This window comes from Eulemur rufifrons, chromosome 5, assembly GCF_041146395.1.
Source record: "Eulemur rufifrons isolate Redbay chromosome 5, OSU_ERuf_1, whole genome shotgun sequence".
Taxonomy (NCBI): domain Eukaryota; kingdom Metazoa; phylum Chordata; class Mammalia; order Primates; family Lemuridae; genus Eulemur; species Eulemur rufifrons.
Genome location: NC_090987.1, coordinates 17,703,961 through 17,727,367, shown reverse-complemented (window position 1 = coordinate 17,727,367; position 23,407 = coordinate 17,703,961). Strand labels below are relative to the sequence as shown.

At 35.5% G+C, this 23,407-nt stretch overlaps 1 protein-coding gene across 1 annotated transcript in view; it reads left to right on the top strand.

The window, feature by feature from the left end:
- Positions 1–23,407, top strand: part of DCC (DCC netrin 1 receptor) — a 1,008,052-nt gene that overhangs the window by 483,623 nt on the left and 501,022 nt on the right. Inside the window, exons 4-5 of the mRNA XM_069467986.1 lie at positions 558–708; positions 2,082–2,218. Of these exons, the coding sequence (XP_069324087.1) occupies positions 558–708; positions 2,082–2,218 (288 nt within the window). The remainder of the gene's footprint in view (positions 1–557; positions 709–2,081; positions 2,219–23,407) is intronic.

Here is a 23,407-nt window from a genome sequence, read left to right as displayed (position 1 = left end):
TAGCTATACAAACGTAACTTCCTTTTCAAAGACAGCAGATATTCTCTCAGTACCTGAATATTCTAATCCTCAGTACCTACATGCTATTGAACACAATTCTAGTATGTTTGTTTATCTTATTTCCGAAGCCACAGATGCAATAAACAAAGCAGAATACAGTAGAATAGATGTGAGTGGTGGGCAAACAGAACATATCAAAAAGTTTTGGATGATAACATTTATTTAGAAAAGTTACTGGTAATACTGTCTTGTTCTCCAATGCTGTTAAGTAAACAAAGCCTGTAGCCCATGAGTGACTTGTACTCTCAAGTTTATGCTCTTTGCTTTATACCATGATGTCATCAACAGCTAAGAATATTCTAATACCATAATCCTAGAAACTGGGGATGGAAAACCTCTTTTAGGAGTTTATTCGTAAGTTTCATTGGCATCTTTCTATTTTTCTTTCTTTCTGTCATCTTGTGTCATGCGAAGAAAAAAAAATGGTTCGAGCTATATCATTTATCTTTGCAATTTTTTTTCATAAAATATGTGATCTTGTGTTTATTTCCCCATAGATCCAGGGCTACAGAGGCAGCTGTATTTTCTGCAAAGACCATCCAATGTAGTAGCCATTGAAGGGAAAGATGCAGTCTTGGAGTGTTGTGTTTCCGGTTATCCTCCGCCGAGCTTTACCTGGTTACGGGGAGAGGAAGTCATCCAACTCAGGTATTCTACGTTTAAGACTTCTGTTAAGTATATGCTACTGTTTATCTCTCTCTAATTTGATATAAGTACCTAGAAATACAAGACTTGTCAAATAATGATTGAATATTTTCCCACATTCTTTGGCATGATATACTGTAGGAAAGAGATTCGGCTATGAAATGAAGGGAGGGAGGAAAGAGTCGAAATCGATGAGACCAATTCAGAAAAAAAACTGAGAAAGCCAGGGTTGCTGTTGAGATGGTCCTGACCATCTTCAGTAAAAATATTTTAGACAATCTCATCCTAAGGCAATGGTTTAAGGAGAGGATCAATTTTAAATATTCTTACCACACACCGAGAAAAGATAAATATGTGAGGTGATGGATATGGTAATTAGGATGATTGTGGTAATTATTTCTCAATGAATACAGATACCAAAACATCACATTATACATTGTAAATATATATATAATTTGTATTTGCCAATTATACCTCAGTGAAGCTGGAGGTAAAAAAAAAAAAAAGAAACTGAAATTTTTTAAGTTCAAATATGTAGCATGTCATTATGCGGTGTGAGCATTTTTTTTTTTTTTAGCTCCAATTATCTCTCCATCCGAGCTATAACAAATATTTAAGGCAAGACAGGAGAACTTGGCTGGCTTTGAATTGCAGGAACATTAATAATAAGGTACAGTTAGAAAGTAAGTTCTTAATAGAATGGAATACTTTTTGATTAAATGGATCTTAAGAAATTAATTTCATTAATTTCCACGACTGGTGCACTCCTTTTTAACACATTTATTTTTTTATGATAGATAAGTACACAGGTCATAAATTAATCTTTAAATTTCATTTACCTTAAATGTTTATTTAGATAATAGCAATACATAGTATGGTATCACAATATTTTTGAGAATATTAAAACATACAAGAAATCGAGGTATAGCTTCAGCAGGTCACGATGTGTTCTCTGGGTATAGCCAAGCACTCTTGGTGCAGTATAAAATATACCTTTGTACAAAGATCACTAAATTGGAAGTGAGGACACAGGACATTGACTTCCACCCTGGGGAACCACTTCATTGAGGTTCTCAAGTCCAAAATGAGAGTATTGGACTAGATTATCTATAAGTTACTTTTTAGCACTAGAGTTAGTTCCAATTTTGATCTACTTCGTTTCTTTGATTACTTCACATAACCTTCCAATTGCAGTAGTTTACCTTGAATGAATTTTTGATCAGTAAGTAATATGTTACCAAGCCCGTATAATATAGAGTTTCTTTCTAATTTCATAATTTGGGCTTTTGTGGAGTTCGTTTAAAGTTCTGAGTACCTTGCCTAATATATGTGCCATTTAATATACTCTGTAATTACATATGCCCCATGTCTTACAGGTCTAAAAAGTATTCTTTATTGGGTGGAAGCAACTTGCTTATCTCCAATGTGACAGACGATGACAGTGGAACTTACACCTGTGTTGTCACGTATAAAAATGAGAATGTTAGTGCCTCTGCAGAGCTCACAGTCTTGGGTAAGTTAATGGCTAGAGATGAGTTGACATTGTATCCTTCAAAATATATCACCATGACATTTTAAATGCTCATCACTAAATTGCTTCCTGTGTTTATTAATGTGAAATTAATGTGAAATCCCAATACTTCACACATGGTCTTGCTCTGCTTTGATTAATTGTGTAGGGGGTAATTGCAATGTTTGAACACTTACACATTGATTAAAATCCAGATGTATTACTCTTTAATTATTTTAGTAATACAATTGAAAAGTAGCAAAAATTGTTAATGAACAGGTATGTTGAATAACAAATGGGAGGTTGCAAAATATCTGGGAAAAATAAATGAGGAAAAAATGATGGAATTGTACAAAAAATATGCTCTTTAGAGGAAAAGGCAGATGCTATTTGAGATAACAGGGTCCTGACATTTAAATTCGGTATATTGGAAGATGGTTTTATTAATATAGAAATACTGTATGCATTATGTTGAAAGTGAACTATTAAAATCAAATACATGTAAGGAAAACTTGCATATCAAGAATATGATTTAAAGAAACTTAAAGGGCATGCATGAATGGTTCATCTTATTCTGAAAGGCAGGGTAACCCACATATCATTGTAAATTAATTATTATATATGGTAAGTACTCAAATATATATTATTTACTTTAGATTTCTTTTAACCAGTTTCATTTGAATCGTGTAGTTCAGAGAAAGTGCCTTAACATCTGGATTTCAATTGGTTTTTTCCTGTCACAACAAAAATTGGTTATCAATTTTATAATTTTCTTCCTCTGGAGTAAATATTTTTGCATTTTAAAGAATTCAGGAAAAATCATAGGCTATTTCAAAGTTATTAAGTAGAAATGAAAAGATATTATATGCTGTTATATCTGCTAATTATATCATAATATTACTATGATAGCCATTTTGTTTTTTGTCTTTACAGTTTATCCAAAAAACACTTTCATTTGTGGACAGGTTTGTTCTTTAATCAAACCATAGATATCAAAATAAGAATGGGCAAAAGACTTAAATTCTTTGGACTTAGAGGTAGTAGTATTCTAACTAAAATATCAGCTGCCTTTTAAATGGCAATAGTTTAATCATACTTTATATTTTGGTAAAACAAAGAAAATAGAGAACTTTTACATTTGTAATGTCAAAGTACAGTAACACAAAATGGCTGTCAGAAATTATCTTGAAATGTGTAGTAATAATAAAAAGGCAAATGTGGTTATAGAATAAGTTAGAATTTATACTGATCATTGGTGAACTTTCACTTGCAAATGTATGAAGTCAAATTTTATATCACAGCATTTTGACACTGATGTTTTATTGATATCTGAACCAAATATATGTAAATACTGATTTCTGAGGATAAAGTAAATTAACCAAGATACATATGTATGGACATACGTATGTGAGACATTCCTTCTTTACAATATCTTCTCTGAGAGGTGTGTGGGTGGAGCCCATTACATAGCAATACTCTCGCTTGTTCTAGTTCTATACCAATTGAGAAATAAGAAAAAGAGTAAAGCATAGGGTGACTCAAATATCACCTTTCTTTTTCTTTTTTTAAAAAAGCTGCCATTGAGCTTGTGGTTTGTATCTGCAAGAGAGAGACATGCCCATTTGGCCCCTGGCAGGATGGATCTTAGCAGGACGTCCCTTGGGTGCAGGTCTTGTCCCACCGGATGGTGGCTGATGGCAATGGAGAGGACTTGCTCTCTTTGGTTAGATGTGTTCCCAAGAGAGAACAGTAGGTGAAGAGAGCTCCTTCAGCTTCCAATCTGACTAAGTCATTTGTATCATTTATCCTGATCTAGCCTCCCCCAACCCAAGAAATGGTGTATATTGAGGAGGGGGTGGTGAGGTCAGTCTGCTTTTAGAGGAGCCCCCTCTCCAGGGAAGAAAACAGTATTAGAGAAGCATTCACCATCCCTACCCCGACCTTAGGTATTATCAACCCCATTTCACAAATGAGGACATTTTGGCACAGAAAGATAAATAACTATCCCAAGGGAGGATCGACACTCAAATCCAGACAGTCTTACTCAAGAGTCCCAGATCTATGCTTTATTATCCAACAGTGCAAGAATTTGCCTTTCTTCCAAAACGGTGCATTTCCCCCTACAGTATTTGCACATCTAACAATTTCATAAAATGCAGTCTTCTTGTAAGAATTTACATTCCTTTTAAATTAAGATTTCTTCTTATAGTTTTTCTGGATAATGCATTTTTTGTTTTATAAGTTTTCTATTAATCTTCTTTGAACCTTTATACCCTTATTGAAACATTTATCTTTATTGTGTTGATTTGAAGGAACTCTTTACATAGAAAGAATAATACTATGTTGTGTATGCTGTGCATTGTTTTTCATTTTGTATATGGCACCAAATCTTTTTCTTTATGGTTTTTGGCTTTGTTGACATTAAACTTAAATTTTTATTTTAAATGAACCATGCTATTTCCAAAACTCCGGATATAGATTACATGTTTTATGAGTAAATTAGAAGCATTATTAATTTTCTAAAAAAAATAGAGCTATGTTTATGTCTTGAGTTTTGATGGTCCTAGTGTTTTTTCCTTCATTTTTATTTTGAAGGAATTATTTGGTTACTGGATATATATATATATTTTTTTAAAGGTTTCTCACTGATTTTGTATGATTTATAACTATTGTAGAAGACTTAATTTCATTCATGAGATGGTATACTGTTTTAACTATTTTATATGGGCTCTAAAAATGAATATTTATATAATAAAATCTTTGCTTTAGTCTTTGGTTATTATGATATAAAGTTAGGATCATCCTGCAGGACTGAGGTGTTATAGGAAAAGTAGAATTTATTACCTTTTCTAAAGAGGAAGATAAGGAGAAAAGAACTTCATTATGAATGTTATTCAAATTTATTTCTAATAATTTTTAAGAATTGAAACATATTTGTATTCTTCATAAGATAAAATCCCAGAAGAAATCCAAGTTTGTGCTTATAAAATTTTAATCATGCATTTTTGCAGACTCTTGTTTTGCCTTCCAATTTGCAATCTTTTCTTGTACTTAAACTGGGTATGAATGTGAATCTTAATGAATGAACAGCCTTTTGAAGTAGGATATCATTTTATATACAGCAAGATATAAAGAAATGTTGCCCTCCTCAGCAATTTCAGAGTGAATATACATTAAATAGAATTTGAAGCCTGGTGTTTGAATTGCCTTCTCATAAAATAAAAATTGAAAATTCCATAATGGTTACACCATTAAGGAAGTTTACATTAGACAAGATTAAAGACAACCTTGTTTGCAATGAATAAAATATAAATAAGTTTTCAGATATTTTCTTAATAACAATCATTTATGGTACTGTCTCTGACTTAATAGAATATGTATCAATTAAGTAACAATGGGTATCTTTTGGCTACAAGTCCTGCAGGAGGCTTTGGGAAGACTACAAAAAGGGTTGAAACCTAACTTCCGTGGGCTTGTCCTATTGTTACAAATTCATAAAATTGATTGCCCTAATACCTTATGAATAAGCTGCTTTTTACATATTGCATGGACTCATGTAATCTGGAAAGATATGAAGAGTTGGTTGTTGCCACACTTATGGATGACAGGGACCAAAGCAATGTGTGTAGGAGGAAATGCAGAGGGAGGCTTTCTGAAGGTTGTTGCCAGCTTTTATTTCATTTTAATGGCTAGTGCTGTGACTACCTGTATTACTAATATTTTTAGAAGTTAGTTTTTAAAAAAAGAACTCAAGAATGGTATTTTTTTCCTTTTTATTTTCAAAATGTCCAGTCTTCTGTATCAGGGATCATAATCTGATTTTAATTGGGAACATATAGCCAATCCTTTCCTCTATTCACCCAACTTACACACAGCTCTACACCCATGGTGAGACAACCCTCAATACACATTTGGGAGATTTGCCTCTGCCTTAGGCCTAGGTTGATCCAATGTCTGAATCAATGCAGAAATGATTACTTAAAAAAGATATTTGATATTTAACCGATTAAGTACCCAACTTTGGACAAGCCCTATGTAATCCTTGTACACAGACAGAGATGGGTGGAAAGTTCACTGAGAAAGGGCTCTTCAGTAGAATCCATTAACCTTGGTGAGACAAAAACAATATTTTTGAACTTTCCGGAAAGGATTCTGGGTTCCTCTTCAGAGCAGTCTGCAACATCTTAAACAATCTATTATTTAAAGGATTATCTTTGTATGTAGATATTTTCAATTATTTCTCCTATCAAAATTCCAGAGAAATGTTGGCTAGGGTTGGCACTAACTAGTTTTATAGGGTACATATAAGTCTTCTAGGTCAGCCTTATGCACCAAATTGAAAATTTAAAACCAAATCTAAGAGTTCTTCATGTCCTGTACTCTATGAGTGGCATGTACCACTTCAAATGGTGCTTAGGGTCAGACTTCTTGTCACATGAAAACGCCTCTGAAGAGAAGGTGCTCTTTGAGGCAAGTGTTGGCCCTCCCTGAGTCTTCTCCCTAAGGGATGAGGACCCACGAATCACCCTCTAGGAATGAGTTAAGGTAGGGTTCTCTGTACAGACATGAGCATGTCTACCTTACATAGATATATTCTTTAAGCCTGGTGGCAGTGAATTCAAAATATTCAAGTATATTTTAATGTGTATGATATTAATATATACATGTATGTTTGTATATGTGCATATGCATATATATGTGGTATATACAGAAATATACAATATACACATATTTTCTATTTCTGGGAAATTTTCTCTTCAAAACCCATTTTCATTTTCTTTCAAATGAGTATGATTATATCAACCATGAAACAGTATTCTGATTCTGCAAATAAGAAGAGAATAGATTAAGATATATGGGGGAAGTTAAACATCCCTTTTTAAAAACTATCATTTTGTAACATAATGGGATAGAAAAGTCTACATTAATAGCTCGCTTTCTGCTGAGAATACTTTGAAAAATTAAAAATATGGCTGGATATGTAGTTAACTAACGAAATACAGCTTCTAGTCCCAGATGTACAACTGAACCACAGTGTTAGTAGTAAACTAGCAACCAACTGTTGAGTACCTTTTGTGTATTAATCATTTTCCCAAGTAGTCTTTGGGCACAGACCCAGAACACAGATCCAGACTTCAAGACTAGTTAGGGAAACAGACGAGAGGCAGAAAATTTCTTAAAAAAAAAGCCAAAGAACTGTTGGGAAAGGAGGAGGTGAAGGTCCCTAAATAAAGACTTCAATAAAGATGGGAGAATAGGAGTGGGGGCAGTGAGCGGCCAGGGGAGAGCTTTCTGGCAGAGGGAAGTAAGTGTGCAAAGGATTGGAGATAAGCAATGGGGAAGGAAAAAAGTTGATGCGACTGAAGATTTTCAGTACAAAGGAGTCTGATGCTGGACTGGCAAATCCATACAGATTGTTGGTATTTTGCTAAGGTGGTTAGATTTTTTAAGGACAAGGCAAAGATATGGAAAAAATTTTGATTATAGCTTGTTCCTGTTTAACTTTAGTCAGCTATGTAAACCTCTAATCCTCAGTTCCTTCATCTGTAAAAGAATGATAATTACTTTCTTATAGGATTTGGTGACTGTTAGGGTATCAGAAGAGAATCGCAAACTGGCAAGGCATAGTTTTAGGTGCTCTGGGAAATAAAGAAATGTAAGATGTTCTTCTAGCCCTCATGAGAATTCAAACAAACAAATCCCAAAATGCTACAAATGTTAAAATATTCCCATGTACTCTCTGCACACCCAATTTTCATCATCTATAAAATGTATAAGAGATAGCAATAATTGGTCCCTACATAGTTCTCATAAATGTTGGAGGGATCAATATAATGAAGTCCTAATGATACATAGAAATTTCTTTGGCAGTAAGCTCTAGAAATATAGACATCCTTCTGTGGGAGAAGGATGATATCCATTTGTGAAGCATTTTATATATTTTTTTACTTTGTTTTGTGCTTCCACACCCTGCTGTTCATGTTTTCTTCCCACCTAAATAGGGAGAAACTTAAAAGCAGAAGCCATGTCTTTGCCTTCTTAATCATTCAAACTCTTGGTTTGTTCTCTGGCTCATCCGAGTTCAAACATAAGAAATATAATTGAATGTGCATAAAACATAAGTTACCTAACTTTCTATCAAAATATTTTATAAACTTTCCATTGAGACTCATGTTTTTTTCATAGATCACTGCCATGGGCTGAATTGTGTACCCTCAAAATTCATATATTGAAGCCTTAATCCCCAATGTGCCTGTATTTGAAGAAAGGTTTTTAAGGATAATTCAGGTTAAATGATGTCATAATGGGGGGAGCCCTATCCAGCAGGAATGATGTCTCTATAAGAAAAGCAAGAGACACCAGAACACTCACTCTCCACCCTTGCACGCACTGGAGAGGCCATGTGAGGGCTCACACAGAAGGTGCCATCTGCAAGCCAAGGAGAGAGGCCTTATAGAGGCCAAGTCTACTGGCACCTAGTTTTGGACTTCCCAATCTTCAGAACTATAAAAAAATACATTTCTGTTGTTTAAGCCACCCAATCTGTAATACTTTGTTACGGTGGCCCAAGTAGACTAACGTGTAACTCAGAAAAAGTAATTGTTTGCTGCATTATATACTATTAAAAAGATTATTTGGTCAGTTTTATAAAGAAATGAACAACAATGGAGAAATATAGTATTAACATTTCTTACATATTAGCAGCACAAGCAACAATAGCAATGCATCAAAAATCATTTTTCTGTTTACACAATGAGTTTTATGTAATTCTAAGATTCTTATAATTTGATGTCTCTTGATCTTTTTTCATTATCATCATCTCTTCATTTAATTATTACTAAGTATAAAATATGATTTACAGTTCAGATCCTATATTTATAAAAGATTTATCTACATTTTAATAGTAAATATATCATTAACTGAAGCAATTATATTTTTCTTTTCTAATCAAATCTTAGATACGCTCTCTGAATTCAATTTACTACGCACAAGCACATATATCTTCACACACCATCAACTCTCAGATGTATCTGGTAATGAAAGGAAACATGATAATTCAAAATTGACATGGCTTTTTATGTTTTTCTCTTTTTGCGTATGCTTTAGTTTTGTAATTTTTTACTGAAGCATATGTGGTATTATTTGTTATTTTCTGAGCATGTACAATTGGCCCAGTAGAGAATTATCCCCTCCATATATTTGGGGAGTAAGTGGCACGTCCACCTCGGCATTGGGTGTTCAGTCTCTTCCTGTTTTAGCTTGCTGGAGGATCACCCATGTTGGGTTTTAGGTTTAGATTCTTTGCCATAAATGTGAAGTAGTTATAATAAAATATATTAATTAAAATAATATTTATCTTTTATTGCAATGTATAACTTTTGGTTTGAATGGAGTTCTCTTCAATTTACAACATCACTGCCTCTGCCTAAGTAGCAGTCCTTAAATTTTACATATATCTATAATTGCCCTCATTAGCGGGGACCCCCTCAGTCATACACGTTTAATGATCAGAGTCATAAAATAAGTGCCTTAGGTAAGTTTATATTGATTATCCTTCACAGAGTAATTACCAAATGGGTCATATTGAACCAAGTTAAGAGATTGTGTGTGCGCATGCACACGTGCATGTATGTATAAGGACATGATCCCAAATGCAGTATATTAGTATATAGTATAAGGCAGAATTAAATAAAAAAAATAAAAATCTTCTATGTTGCTTTTCCCCATTACTATGTAGATTTCTTAGTTATTTTCCTCAACTGAGACCATGGTTGTCAAAAAAGTATACAAAAGTTCTGTCCAAAATAATGTTTGAAAGATTCTGTAGAATATATATATATATATATATGTCTTAGAAGAAGGGAAATTGTACATTCAGGCTATTAGTAATAAAATGATTTGATATTTAAATTGACAATCAGAGATAGTAATGGAAATACAAGTTGAATTGCTGTTAGGATTTTTTTATTCATCACACAAATATTTATTTGGGGGTCTACTACATGCTGGGTGCTCTGTCTGCTCTCTTTCCCCCTCCACTAAAGAAAACACTTTAGACAGTGTTTTACATTGATCCTTGAAATGGTTATGAATCTATTATTATCTTTCTCCGACAGATGAGGGAGGAAGTAGAAGCCCCGGAGGGAAAGGCAAAAGCTGTACTAATTCAGAGCGCTAAAAAGGCAATCTAAGGATATGATTTTAATTATCCCTAGCAATCAAGTAAGGTAGATTGACAATCGGTGGCTCAGAAGGAGGAGAGGTGCTGATGGTAGTAGAAAGTTTCTCCAAAGGGCATTACATGCCAAAGTTGCCCTGAAGTACCAGGACTGCACATGACTCCAGAAGGAATTTCACTCTGTGATGAGACTCAAACTACATTAGATAGGAGGGTTTTAAACAAGGTCAGCAAGACTTAGTATCAGTTATGCTTGCCAATTTTCAAGGACTAGTGAGCAAAACATGACATTGCTTTACGTGCTTTCTAAGGATTTTTTTTTCTGATTTATTATTCAGTATATCTAGGTATACTCATTTCAATAAAATTACCTAATATGATGTAGACTTATTTTTATAGAAATTTGTTATATTTAAGCAGGGAATCACCAGAGGAGTGAAATGTCTAGGTTGTATGGTAACTCAATGTTTAATAATTCAAGGGACTACCAGATTGTTTTTACACTGTTTTATATTCCCACCAGCAGTACCTGAGTGTTTCTATTTCTCTGTATCCTTGCCAACACTTGTTTTTAGCTAACTTTTTGAGTCTAGCCATCTTATTGGGTGTGAGTTGGTATCCTATTGTGGTTTTCATTTGTATTTCCCTGATGTTTAGTGATAGTGAGCATCTTTTTATGGGCTTATTACCCATTTGTATATCTTTATTGGAGAAAGGTCTTTTCAGATCCTTTTCTCATTTTTTAATTGAGATATTTTTCTTTTTAATATTGAATTTTCATGGCCATATGTGTGTGCAGTGAGGTATATTTTGTCATGCATTGTCACCCTCTTAATCTGACACTGTGCCATGTATGCACCCTGTCTTGAGCATTAGATCTGACGCTGCATGCAGTAACCCCATCTCTGCCTGTAATTCCTTGTTAATTCCACTGTTAACATTTACCACCTGTAGAAGACAGTTTCCATAGAAATCCATACAATGATTTGTAATCACATATAATGCAGATTAACTTCTCGAGGGAAGGGTTTTATCTTAGTCATTTTCATGTCCCCGGTGTCTTCAATACTTAGTTGATATGGATTAAGCATTTAAGAAATACATAAGAAAATGCATATTTTTCTCTCTGAGAATTGGATTTGGACTTTCATCTTGAATGTTGATTTTCAGTATATGAAAATTTTAAAAAGTCATGTTACATTTGCTATGGTTTGTGTCTCCTAAAGTTCACATATTGAAGTTCTAACCCCAAAGGTGAACTTAGGAGTTGTAGGACCTTTGGGAAGTGATTGGATCATGAGGGCAGAGCCCTTTGAGTTAGCATTAGTACCCTTATTGAAAAGACCTCAGAGAACTAGCTGGCCTCTTCTACCATGTGAGGTTGGGCAAGGGCGACATTTTTGCCACCAAAAAAAAAAAAAAAAAAAAAAAAAAAAAAAAATTTCTGTACACAATCCTTATACTCTAAGCCTTCTTTCTTAATTTATATTCTTATTGTTCAGAAAAGCTATTACTATGAATAAAGTTTTAACTGTGCTAAAATTAAGACATGAAAAAATGTTCTAAACTGCAGTAGCAATATTTTGGTAGTTATTCCTTGTGAAACACATTACGGGTAAAAATTCAGTATGAATAAAATGGGCAAAATTAAAGATACAGCAACTATACAACCAAGAGACACCTAGTAAAAATGAAGGCTAGTCCGCCATTAATCAGTCAACACATATGCACACATAGAAGTAACTTGCATGGGATGTCGGGCAGGTGGGAGAGGGGTAGAGGGGGGTGGGTAAATTCACATGTAACGGGTGCGGTGTGTGCTGTTTGGGGGATGGACACATTTGTAGCTGTGACTCTGGTGGTGCAAAGGCAATTTATGTAACCAAAACATTTGTACCCCCGTAATATTCTGAAATAATTAAAAAAAAAATGCTACAGGTACCGAAAAGAGTTTTAGTGGTTGTCAGGAGCCGAGGGTAGTAGTAGAAGCTGGCTAGAAAGTGACAAGAGGAATTTAGGCAGGTAAGGGAAATATTCTACATCTTGATTATGGTGGTGGTTACATGACTGTATGTGCTTGTGAAAACTCAATTGTATACTACAGGGGTTAGATTTTGCCCTACATAAATTGTAACCCAATAACTCTAATCAAAAAAGTAAACAAATAAATAAAATACACTGCTTACGCCCTGAACCCAGCCATACCTGAAGTGAGATTTACTCTTGGACTTTCCAACTATATAAGCTAATAGAGTCTCTCTTTTCTTAATCCAAAAAAGAAATGAAAGCTAAAAATTCTTGTTCACTTAAATTGTTTTTATTATCAGGTACTCCTAAACAAAAACGAAGAAACGAACAACCCTCTATGGTTACCCCAATTTGAATAATGCTTGATTAAACAGAGTTAAACAGGTACATACTATATATAGGACTCCACAGAATTTCTAACAGGCTAATATTTGGGAAATGTGTGTGCAATTAGCAGAGGCTCTAGAGTTAAACCCATTGGTTTTTCTGTATTTGGAGGCTAAAGGAGTGCTATAGGTGAAGCACCTTCAATATCAGCAGTAAAGCTACACCAATTTGGCTTATATGTAGCAATGTACTGTACACATTTCTGTGGAAATTGCCTACCCAATTAAAAGGGAATTTTTACCACAGTTAATGGGTGTAGACGATTTTTTGTTCTTGCAGCTCAAACCCATTATATATTCTGTAAGAAGCAACAGGATGCCATTTTAATCACAGCACAGTGCTTCCCTCCTGCTAAGAAAAATAAATGTGATATTTGTGAGTTTCCATCCATCACTTCTTTAGAGGACCAGCAAAGAAAATAATTAGTCCAAGTGATTAAATTATATAATTCAATTTTCCCGTGGTATGTTCTTACTGACATTCTAAAAGTAGTTAGTGAATCTGCCTAAAATCTGCACCAACAATTTACGGTGCATGAAAACAAAAGAAATTTTAAATGAGCTAGGGCATCGTGTGTGAGTGTGTATGTATGTGTGATTTTGAAAGGACGGTTGGCCAGATAGAAGTGGGAATTGTTCAAATAACATTGTATTTCTTCTTTAGAATGGTAATTTAGCCTAGAAAATACCTTGGGAATTAAGACTATGCTGGGTCATTTTGTGTGCGTGTGTGTGTGTGTGTGTGTGTGTGTGTGATATATGCAGAAAGCTAGAGTGAGAGAAGAGACATTTTTCTTGTTTGATTTTTAAAACAATAATAAACTAATGATAAATGAAATTCTTGCCCCAGGAAAACATCAGTGAGTATGTTTTTGTCTTCACTGCCTCCTCACTCCCATGAAAAAAGAGAGGAAGAAATAAGTTGCCATTTTCACTTCCACTGCAAGCTCCCTGGTTTTAAGGACAGTTTACGTTTATTAGTACTGCCCCTGAAATCAGGAGCATTTGTATGACTGTGACTCTCATCTTCCATTCTATCTGACGTCTTCCTTCTGCCACCTGTGTCCTTCTCTGTGCCTCTGACCTTACTCCAGTTTAAAGTTGAGGGTGTTCCTGTGTGAAGGGCCATGAACTCATTACTCAGTCTCTTAGCTTTGTCTGTAAAATTGGCCTACTCCATTTAACCTGGAAAATTGTCATCAAGATGAGACTCAGTGAAATAGTACATGTTCAGGGCAGCTCCAGGTCACTGCCTAACATACAGCAGATACTCCGTAAGTGGCATCGTTATCATTATTGTCATTAATACGTTGCTGCAGTTATTAATGTTGACATACTTCCTCTTTGATTACTCAAACTCAGTGAGTTTTATTCAAATCGTATGCCATAAGTTTTATGTTTTGACTGCGTTTGATGGTTCTTGACATCTCCTGACATTTTAGGAAGATTCAAGGTAGAGAAAAAAAAATAACCGATAAAGAAACACACTAGAGGTGACTCTGAGGATAGTAGTGGAATTTGATCAAGGCAGTAGGATTTATCATAGTGTATGGGATCACTGAACCCAAGTTGTGGAGGTGTGGGATTAGAGCGATAGTAGGGACAGAAGGTGAACAAAGTTTGAGGGTTCGGGTGGGCTCTATGGCCTAGTGGTTTGGGCCTGGACCAGCATCTGGTACATATGAAACATTATCTAAATACAAGCTATTATTATTTAAGAAAAATAATTTGAGCTAAAAATATCACAGGCTTTCTTAGGGAGCTTAGGAAGCATGCTATCATTATTTATACCTTACCAAAGACTATGAAAAATGTCAACCTTGTAAGTTATTTAAAAAAATCACCCAGAAAATAAATAATCACAATTAAGCTAGCATTGGATAAGAAGGAATATTTATCATTCACATTTATAATGCATATAAAAACTGTCAAAGTAAGTAAATAGGGTTTGGTTTAATGAATATGGCTTCAGTGTTACAGTATATTAAACCTAGTCATCAACCTTAAGCTCTTTTTTTTTTTTTGTATCTTACATTAAATCCATAACAGTTCAACCTCCAAAATATATTTGAAATATATGCATATCTCTCCATTTGGACTCCCATCACCCTAATTCCAGCCATTCTCCCCTGTTACCTGGACCAGTACCATAATTTCCTAACTGTTCTCTCTTCCAGTCTTACCTTTCTGTAACCCTTTCTCACCCAGTATGAGCTTGTGAACAGGTTGCACCTTTGTAGAAATTAAAACTCTCAAGGGGCTTCCATGTTCCTTAGACTACACTAAAATCTTCTCACCACACCCTGTGGACCACTGTGGGTTTGGCTTGCATTCACTTTCTAGTCTCATCACATTCTACCTTTATTCACTAGACTCTACCAATACTGGCTCTCGCTTTTCCCTTAAACACACTATACAATTTCCAGTCTCCAGACGTTTGCTTGGGCAGCTCCCCATGTCTGGAATTCTCTTCCTGCAGCTCTGCTCATGGCTGACTCCTGATCACAGCTCAAACACCACTTTCTTATGGGGGCCTCTGTTCAGACTAGGTCAGCCTCTCCTAGTTACCATGTCCTACCTGACTGTTAATTGTTCCTTTGTAGTGCTTTTCACAGTCTGTTATTATTTCCTTACTCATTCTTTCCCTGTTGTTTGTCATCTCCCCAGTGAAATGTAAACTACCAGAGTATGTAATTGTTTTACTCTACTAGTCCCCAAAACTAATAAATATATCTGTTGAAGTAATGATACATAGCCATCATCATCCACGTTGATGTTCTCATAACAGACATGTATTGGGCACCCAGTATGTACGAGGCATTGCACAAAGTGCCTTGATTTTTCTTTTGATAGTTTCAATAATCTATTAGGAAGATGCTGTTTGTATTTATTTTTCTCTCCACTTTACAGGTGATGAAATTGGTTGGGGGTAGTGGCTTATGCCTATAATCCTAGCACTCTGGGAGGCTGGAGTGGGAGGACTGCTTGAGCTCAGGAGTCCAAGACCAGTCCAAGTGAGAGCAAGACCCCATCTCCACCAAAAATAGTTAGCCAGGGGTGGTGGTGCATGACTGTAGTCCTAGCTAGCTACTTGGGAGGCTGAGGCAGGAGGATCACTTGAGCCCAGGAGTTTGAGATTGCTTTGAGCTATGATGATGCCACTGCACTCTAGCTGGGGTGGCAGAGTGAGATTTTTTTGTCTCAAAAAAATAAAAATAAATAGGAAGAAATTGAGTCTCATCACCATTATTTTTATCCTCCTCCTCCTCATCATCATGATTTCAGGAAGAAGAATTAGAGTTGGTATTGTTTCACTTTCTTTCATAGTGATCAGAGGAAGGATTTAGGACCCTTAGAGGTAGAAGAGCACACCAAGCCAGCCCAAATGAGCTAGTCAGACAAGTGCATCATCAAAGGATTCTTCCAGCGAACAAAAGTAGATGAACCTAGTAAAATGTTGTGTATTTTTTGTGTGTAATTTTTGTGTATTTCTCAAAGTGTGGGCTTCAGGCCAGCAGCATTGGTATAACCCGGGAGCATCTGAGAAATGAGAATTCCCTGGCCTCACCCCAGCCTGCTGATACAGAATCTGTAGGGTTGGGGCACAGGAAACTGTGTGTTAATAAGCCTTCCAGGTGGTTCTCAAACACTGCTGTAGGAAAAGGATGGCCAATCTGGTGATAAGTAAAGAAAATGGATTATTAACAAGAGTAAGGCAAGGCATCTGTATTCAAAAACCAAACCAACCAAACAGAATTAGGGTTAGCAGGCCGTGCACAAAGGCATGGACCTGTTACTAAAACTGGAGTATAAATGAGGGGCTTGGTCATAAGTAAGAATACTTGAGGTAGAGAACAGGGTAGGAACTCAGGGCTAGATGGCATCCGGGCAGACTTGATCTTCTCACCTAGAGCACTTGAGCTCAAGTTCCTGAATTGTCCTTTGAATACATAGGGTTAGTATCAGAGCATGAGGTTGGACTAAGCCCAAAGTCAAGCAAAAGTAGCTCCACTGTGGCTCCAGTTACATAGATTGGAAGAATTAGGCACCCGGGGAGGAAGATGGGCCGTTTAGACTGCACTGAGACAGACTTTAACTTTGCAGTTGACTCCAAAGCTGGTCCACCTGGTGAGATAGATGAGTCCTACAAGAACATTTTGTAAAGCTGTATGAATAGGCAGATAATAACTGATAAATTTCAGCTATGGAAAGTATAAGGTAATGTATCTGGGGAAATATAATCCAAACTATGCTGATCAAAAAGTGCTCTCTCTCTCATTTGTTTCTAGAACAAAAGATACCTGTATCTGTGCCAGCTGTCCTTTGAAGACAGTGCAGCATAGAGTAGCAATTCAAAAGATCAACCAAATGCCAGAGATCACTATGATAAAATTGAAAAAACAGAATTATGTGATTTTGTTAAATCTTTGAACAGAACTAATAATATTTTTGTACTTGGAGTAAAGTTCAAAGTTCTATTCAGTACATTCTGGTAGGGTCACACATCCAGTTAGAAAGGCCTGAAAGGTTAACCAAAATGATCAAAGGAATGAAGTAGTAAGAACAGATGTGACATTTTAAGTGCAGAAAAGTGATGGATGAAAAGGGATACAATCAAATTCATGTCCATGAAGGTTATTAATAAGTGAAACATGAACTTGTTCAACATATTCAAGAATACTATACCTAGGAGAACTCCCTTGAAGCTTGAAGGTAATTTTATGACAAAGGAAAAAAAAAGTGTAAGATTTTTGATACAGCTGGTACTAGTTTTATTGATGTTGGTTCCCCCTAGAAGGTTTACAAGCTGGATAATCAGGAACGGAAAGAATTATATGGAGGATGAGGTTCAAAATGATTTATAAAAGGAAAGCTATAGATTACTCTGGATATTTCCTTTTTATTCAGGACAATATCCAAAAGTATGCATCTTCATGAAAAATAAAGTCTAAGAATTGATGATTGATGCAGTATTCTATATTCTTTAACACACACACACATATACATATGTGTATCCCTTTGTGTATATACATACAAACACATTCATGCATCTGCACACACACACATGCATATAAATATATAAACTTATATTTTTCTTTTAAAGTAAAATGTTTTGTAATTATGAAAGAAACATAAGCACTAACTATAAGTAAATTTGACAATACAGAAAACTAGACAAAAAATCACATGTAGCTTCATTATCCAAAGAGAATTATTAATATTCCTCTGTACAATTTTCTTTGTATGTTTATATTTTTTATATTTTCTGATTTCTAAAAGTAATTACTGCCTACAGGATTTTGCCACTAATTATGTAGACTGTTGGTTTAAGATAGGTAATATTTAACCATAATAATGTGAACATCCCAATATACTGTGAAATTCAGTTTACCAGTATTTAGGGTTTTTTCTATATATTAAAAACGAATTTAGTCTATAGATCTTTTGTTTTCTGTTTAATCTGGTTTTAGTATTTGAGTTTACTACTCTCACGAATTAAGCAGTTTTCTAATTCTACATTATTTCCTTAAATATCCCCATTTTTTTCTGTCTTTTGTTTTATATGGTTTATTATTATTCTGTTTAGTATGTTAAGACTATTTTCAGTGTGTCTTTTAATAGCATGCGGATAGCTGTTGTGTTTCTTCATATCTAACAAATTTAAATATTTTGTCTTTTCCAAGCAGAGCTTTGCTTATTTATATTTCTTGTCATACACTAAATAGTTGTCATGAGATATTTGAAGCAAACAGGGTCTGGCTTTGAATACTAGCATTGTTTAGTAGCTGTATTACAAATTGTATGAAGATTTAAATTTCGTAGTGGGTTTAAAGCACTTAATAAAATGCCTGGCATAGAGTACACATTCAAATTATTATTACTTTTGTGATTGTTTCCTCTGTCTTATTTTACAGCCCTGACTTTTAATGCCATTTCGGGTTTTTTTGTTTATATTAATATTTTCAACTGTACAGATTTTTTGGTTTTAATTTTAGTAGTAACTCAGAGGATAGAAGCACTATTACAAGTTTTACAGCCAATTGAATTTAGATTGATACAAATAGTTACTTAAATCTATAATTCTAAAACATGAAAGGCCGATGGAGAATTCAGAGTGTCATTATTTTTGCTGCTTCTTCCTCCTTTAGATTTTATTAATCACAATACTTTGGCACCAGGTAAATTTTCTTTATTTACAATTGTTTTTGGAATTTGTCTTTGATTTTTTTTTCATCCTATCGCTATAATAATTGTACATATTTAATCATGTTCATATAAGCATTTTAATTGTTCATGACACAAGGAGAAGGTGACATGTCAAGGAAGTGACTGAGGTTTAGTGAAATATTTGGAAAGTACAATGTAAGAGTCCATGGGTACAAACAGTAAAGTTGTTTCATAATCTCTATATTTATATCATTGTGTTCCTTTAATTGATGTGTGAAAACACTTTCTGCATCACTTACACAGGGCCCCTATGTATTCACAATTAAAATTTAAATCCTTTAAGACAAGAATGAACATTTCACATTTGTTTGTATTTTTTTAACAATCAGAAAAACTGAACAAGCCTTTCTATGTCCATGTTGTAAGTGGGAATTTATCAAAAGACTGGTGATTGGTAATGAATGAGAACATCACAGTTTGACAACTAACTTGGGTTTTAAATAGTAAGAAAAACATCACTCTGATAAGTAAAATTTCTCCACCTCACTTGGTACAAGGAATGAGAAAACTGATGGAAGAAGGGATGCTTCACTAGTAATATGGATGATAAAAGAAGCATATTTGCCTGTTTAAAAGGAGAGCAATATTTTTGGAGCCTGGGAAGGGAACTAAGGATGTTAGATCTGGGAGATTGTCTATACTTCATAGGAAATGACACTTTGAAGTCCAGAGTTCAGTAAGTCTGAAAGTTAAAGGGCAAATCACTCAGGGCCAGGAACTTAAACAGCAGTCCTTTATCCATACCTGGTTGTGTGGTTGTTGCAAATAAGGTCTGAAGCTGAGAGGCAGAATTTTTGTCTGAAGAAGCCAGAGAAGTCCTAGTTTTTCTACAAGAGTTTGACAAGGAAGCATATGTGGAAAGCCCTGATAAGTGACCAGTGAAGGAGAAGGAAGTAGGACATTTATTAAAAAGCAAAAGCAAAAGACATCTAGAGCAATGGTGCTTTAAGTGTGGTCTCTAGACCAGCAGCAGTGTCATTTGGGGATGTGTTAGAAATGCAGAATGTTGGCCAGCCGGCTGAGGTGACTCACATCTGTAATCCTAGCACTCTGGGAAGCTGAAGTGGGGGGATTGCTTGAGCTCAGGAGTTCGAAACCAGCCTGAGCAAGAGCAAGACCCTGTCTCTACTAAACGTAGAAAAAGAAGTTGGGCGTCGTGGTGCATGCCTGTAGTCCCAGCTACCCGGGAGGCTGAGGCAGGAGGACCGTTTCAGTGTAGGAGTCTGAGGTTGTAGTGAGCTATGACGACACTGCTGTACTCTACCCAAGGGCGACAGAGCAAGACTCTGTCTGGGAAAAAAAAAAAAGAAAAGAAAAGAAAGAAAGAAAAGAAAAAGAAAGAAAGAAAAGATACGCAAAATCTTTCCCCCTCTACCCAGACCTACTGAAAAAGAAACTGTAGGGCAAGAGAATCTGCCATCTGTTTCCTCTGGGTGATTCTGATGCAGGACAACCACTGGGCTATAGAATTGACCAAGGGCCACTTACTGTATGGATCAACAGCCTCATCTCCCAATGAAGCCACTGAAGGTGTCATTGTATTACAGCATGATATGGTGTTTATGATGATACCCTTGCAAAGTTTTAGTTGTCTGTTCAGTTTAGTCTAATTTGTTTATGAAGGCAGTTAAAATATATATCTTAGCCTCTCATCAATTTTCTTGAAGTTATTTTGGTATTCTTATAATACCAAATTTCTCCACAATACCAGATAAATGTCATGTTTCCATATTGTGGCGTATCACTTATAAATGAAGGTCACTCACACATTCCTGCTAAATTTGACAATTATCTTCCCAACCACTCCCCCAAAATAATTGGACAATTACCCTCCCAACCTTCCACTGATAGTGCTATTGGTTTCTTTAAAAAAATGAACTTACGTTTTAACAAGAAAAAAATACCTTTCTAAGATTTATGTGACTAATGCCTAAAAAAGATGATTTTTGTAAAGGCAAATCCATTATGTTTTTTAAAATGTATTTTCCTGCACTACCCAGATTTAATAGTGAAAATATGTGAACACAGTCTGCTTTCCTAAAGAATTTTATGAATTATTCTTATACTGAAATTTGCATAGTTGTTAGACAAAACATGCTATCTGGCGCAGTAGAGAGAGAGGATGTCTACAATTACAGATAACTAGAAGTTAATTTCTTTGATATTAGGTATTTTTATTACATCTGTTATTACTTCATTGTTCAAGATATAAAAATAAATAAACGTGCACCTAAGTGTCTTTGAGTATATTGCAAAAAGAAAAGGTGCCCTTTATTCCCATGTGCTGCTACCACTGCAAGCCACATTGGCTTTGAAAGCTGAGCTGAAGGCTGCATTTCAGCCCCACTTGCCCCGGGCAGGGACCTCTGTGCAGTGCACAAGCTGACACGGGCTCCCTCCTAACTCTTCATTGCTTGTGAACCACTGGTTACAAACTGACAATCCAAGGTCAAGTGTGGCTTCCAGATTTTTGTTTGTTTGGTTTTTGGTTTGGGCCTGCACCGTAGGGAGAAACAGCGTTGGTTGGTGGGCAGTGTTTTTGAGTTAGGAAATTTTGCAGGATAATCTAAATTTCTCTTGAAAACTAGATGACATGGCAACCTTGAGCTTCCATTCCTGCCTAACAACAAATGACTGGAGCTAGGGAAAAGCTTTACCTCGAGAGGAAAATGTGATTTGCAGGCTACAATCGCCATCCAGACACCTTCTGTATTTACCTGGCATCTGTGAATCTCTAGGTGTATAACTTGGTATGCGCACACTTTTTCTCTCCAGGTAGATTTAATAACTTCTTTAACTCTGTATCTACTGTATAGACTACAGGTTTCTCTTTTGGCGTCTGTAACAACTAATTGCACCTGTTTGTTTTGCCTTTCACATAGCCTGTTCTCTGTTAGACAGTAAACTTCTGAAGAGTAGAGATCTGCCTCCTAATCTGTCTGTGTAATCCACTAGCTTATAATGTAGATTTGCATGAGAAACGTTTGTTGATAAATGAAATGGATTTTGTTTATAAAAAGTATGGTGGAGGTAGAAATGTGTATTTCCTACTCTCCCTCTGTGCTACTTAGGTATTGTCACAGTAATGGCGTGTGATGTGTGACAAAACTACTCTTAAGACTCAGTGATTTAAAATAGCAATAATTCATTCTACAGATCATGGGTTTTTAGGTTGGTGGTAACTCGTCTGGGCTGCAGGATTTAGATTGTAGATGGGGTTTCAGTTCTTCTCCATGTGCTTCCTCTGGGGCACAGGGCATAGGGACTGAAGCTGCCTGAGTCATTTTCTTCTCATGGTGACGGCAGGAATACAAGGGGAAAAGCGCCCAAGGCAGACACGTTGCAAGCTCTGCTTACTCCTATCTGCTAACATCCACACTGGCCAAGCCAGGGCGAAAGTACCTTCCACCCCCTTGAAACCATAGCAGGAATGTTCATTTAGGCATGTGAAGAATTGTGATCAACAGTCCAATCCAGAATCAAAATTAGGGTCAGGTAAGTGAGGGGCAAAATTTAAGGGGAGGCCAAAAAAAAAACCTCAGTTATCAAGACAAATAATATTTTAATACTATCTTTTTAAAAAGCAAAATTAATGCAAATATCCATAATGAACAAAATATAAAAAATATTAGATGAGGACAGGATCTGATCACGCATCTACACAGCTCACCTCACATTAGTCCTGATACTGTTGGGTCTTTTTTTCCAATATTGGTCCCTTCTACGACACTCCCCTGAGTGGTGACAGTTATCCGACCACTCTTGCTTGTATCCTGATTTGTGCATTAACATGAATATTTATATTGAAACAAATTAGAAATTCGAGTCTCCAGTTTTACTAATATATAATTTAAGACATTACCAGAGAAACTGCATTTAAGGGAAGTAGTTTTTAACATAAAACATCTTTAATTTGTAAAAACTAAATTATGTAAAAATAACATTCTTCCAGAAGCCTTTTAGAAAAGCATGCATTACTCTTCAATAATGCAAAATGTGTGCATGTTTATGTTAGCCAATTCCTTATATTGTCCAAATCCTGAATTTCATCATCTAAACAATAATTGGATATTGATATTGGACTCTAGAAGGATATAAATGGCTATGAAAATTCCCTATAGTTGGGGGTAAGGGGGTGGTCAGAAGCGATAGTTTTCTAGTCCACTTGGGGATTTTCTAGAAAGGTTTTCAGAGTATAACTGAACTCACTACACTCTGTGGAGGTTTAACCACAGATATCCCACTATGTCTTGTGTCAGAGAGACAAATCAAAAACAATCATCTTGCTATGTCCGAGTCTTTAAATGTTGTACTATTTTTCAATGGAGTTTGGGAACTGGGGCTTGGGTCTGCTCATGGGAGGAGCATAGT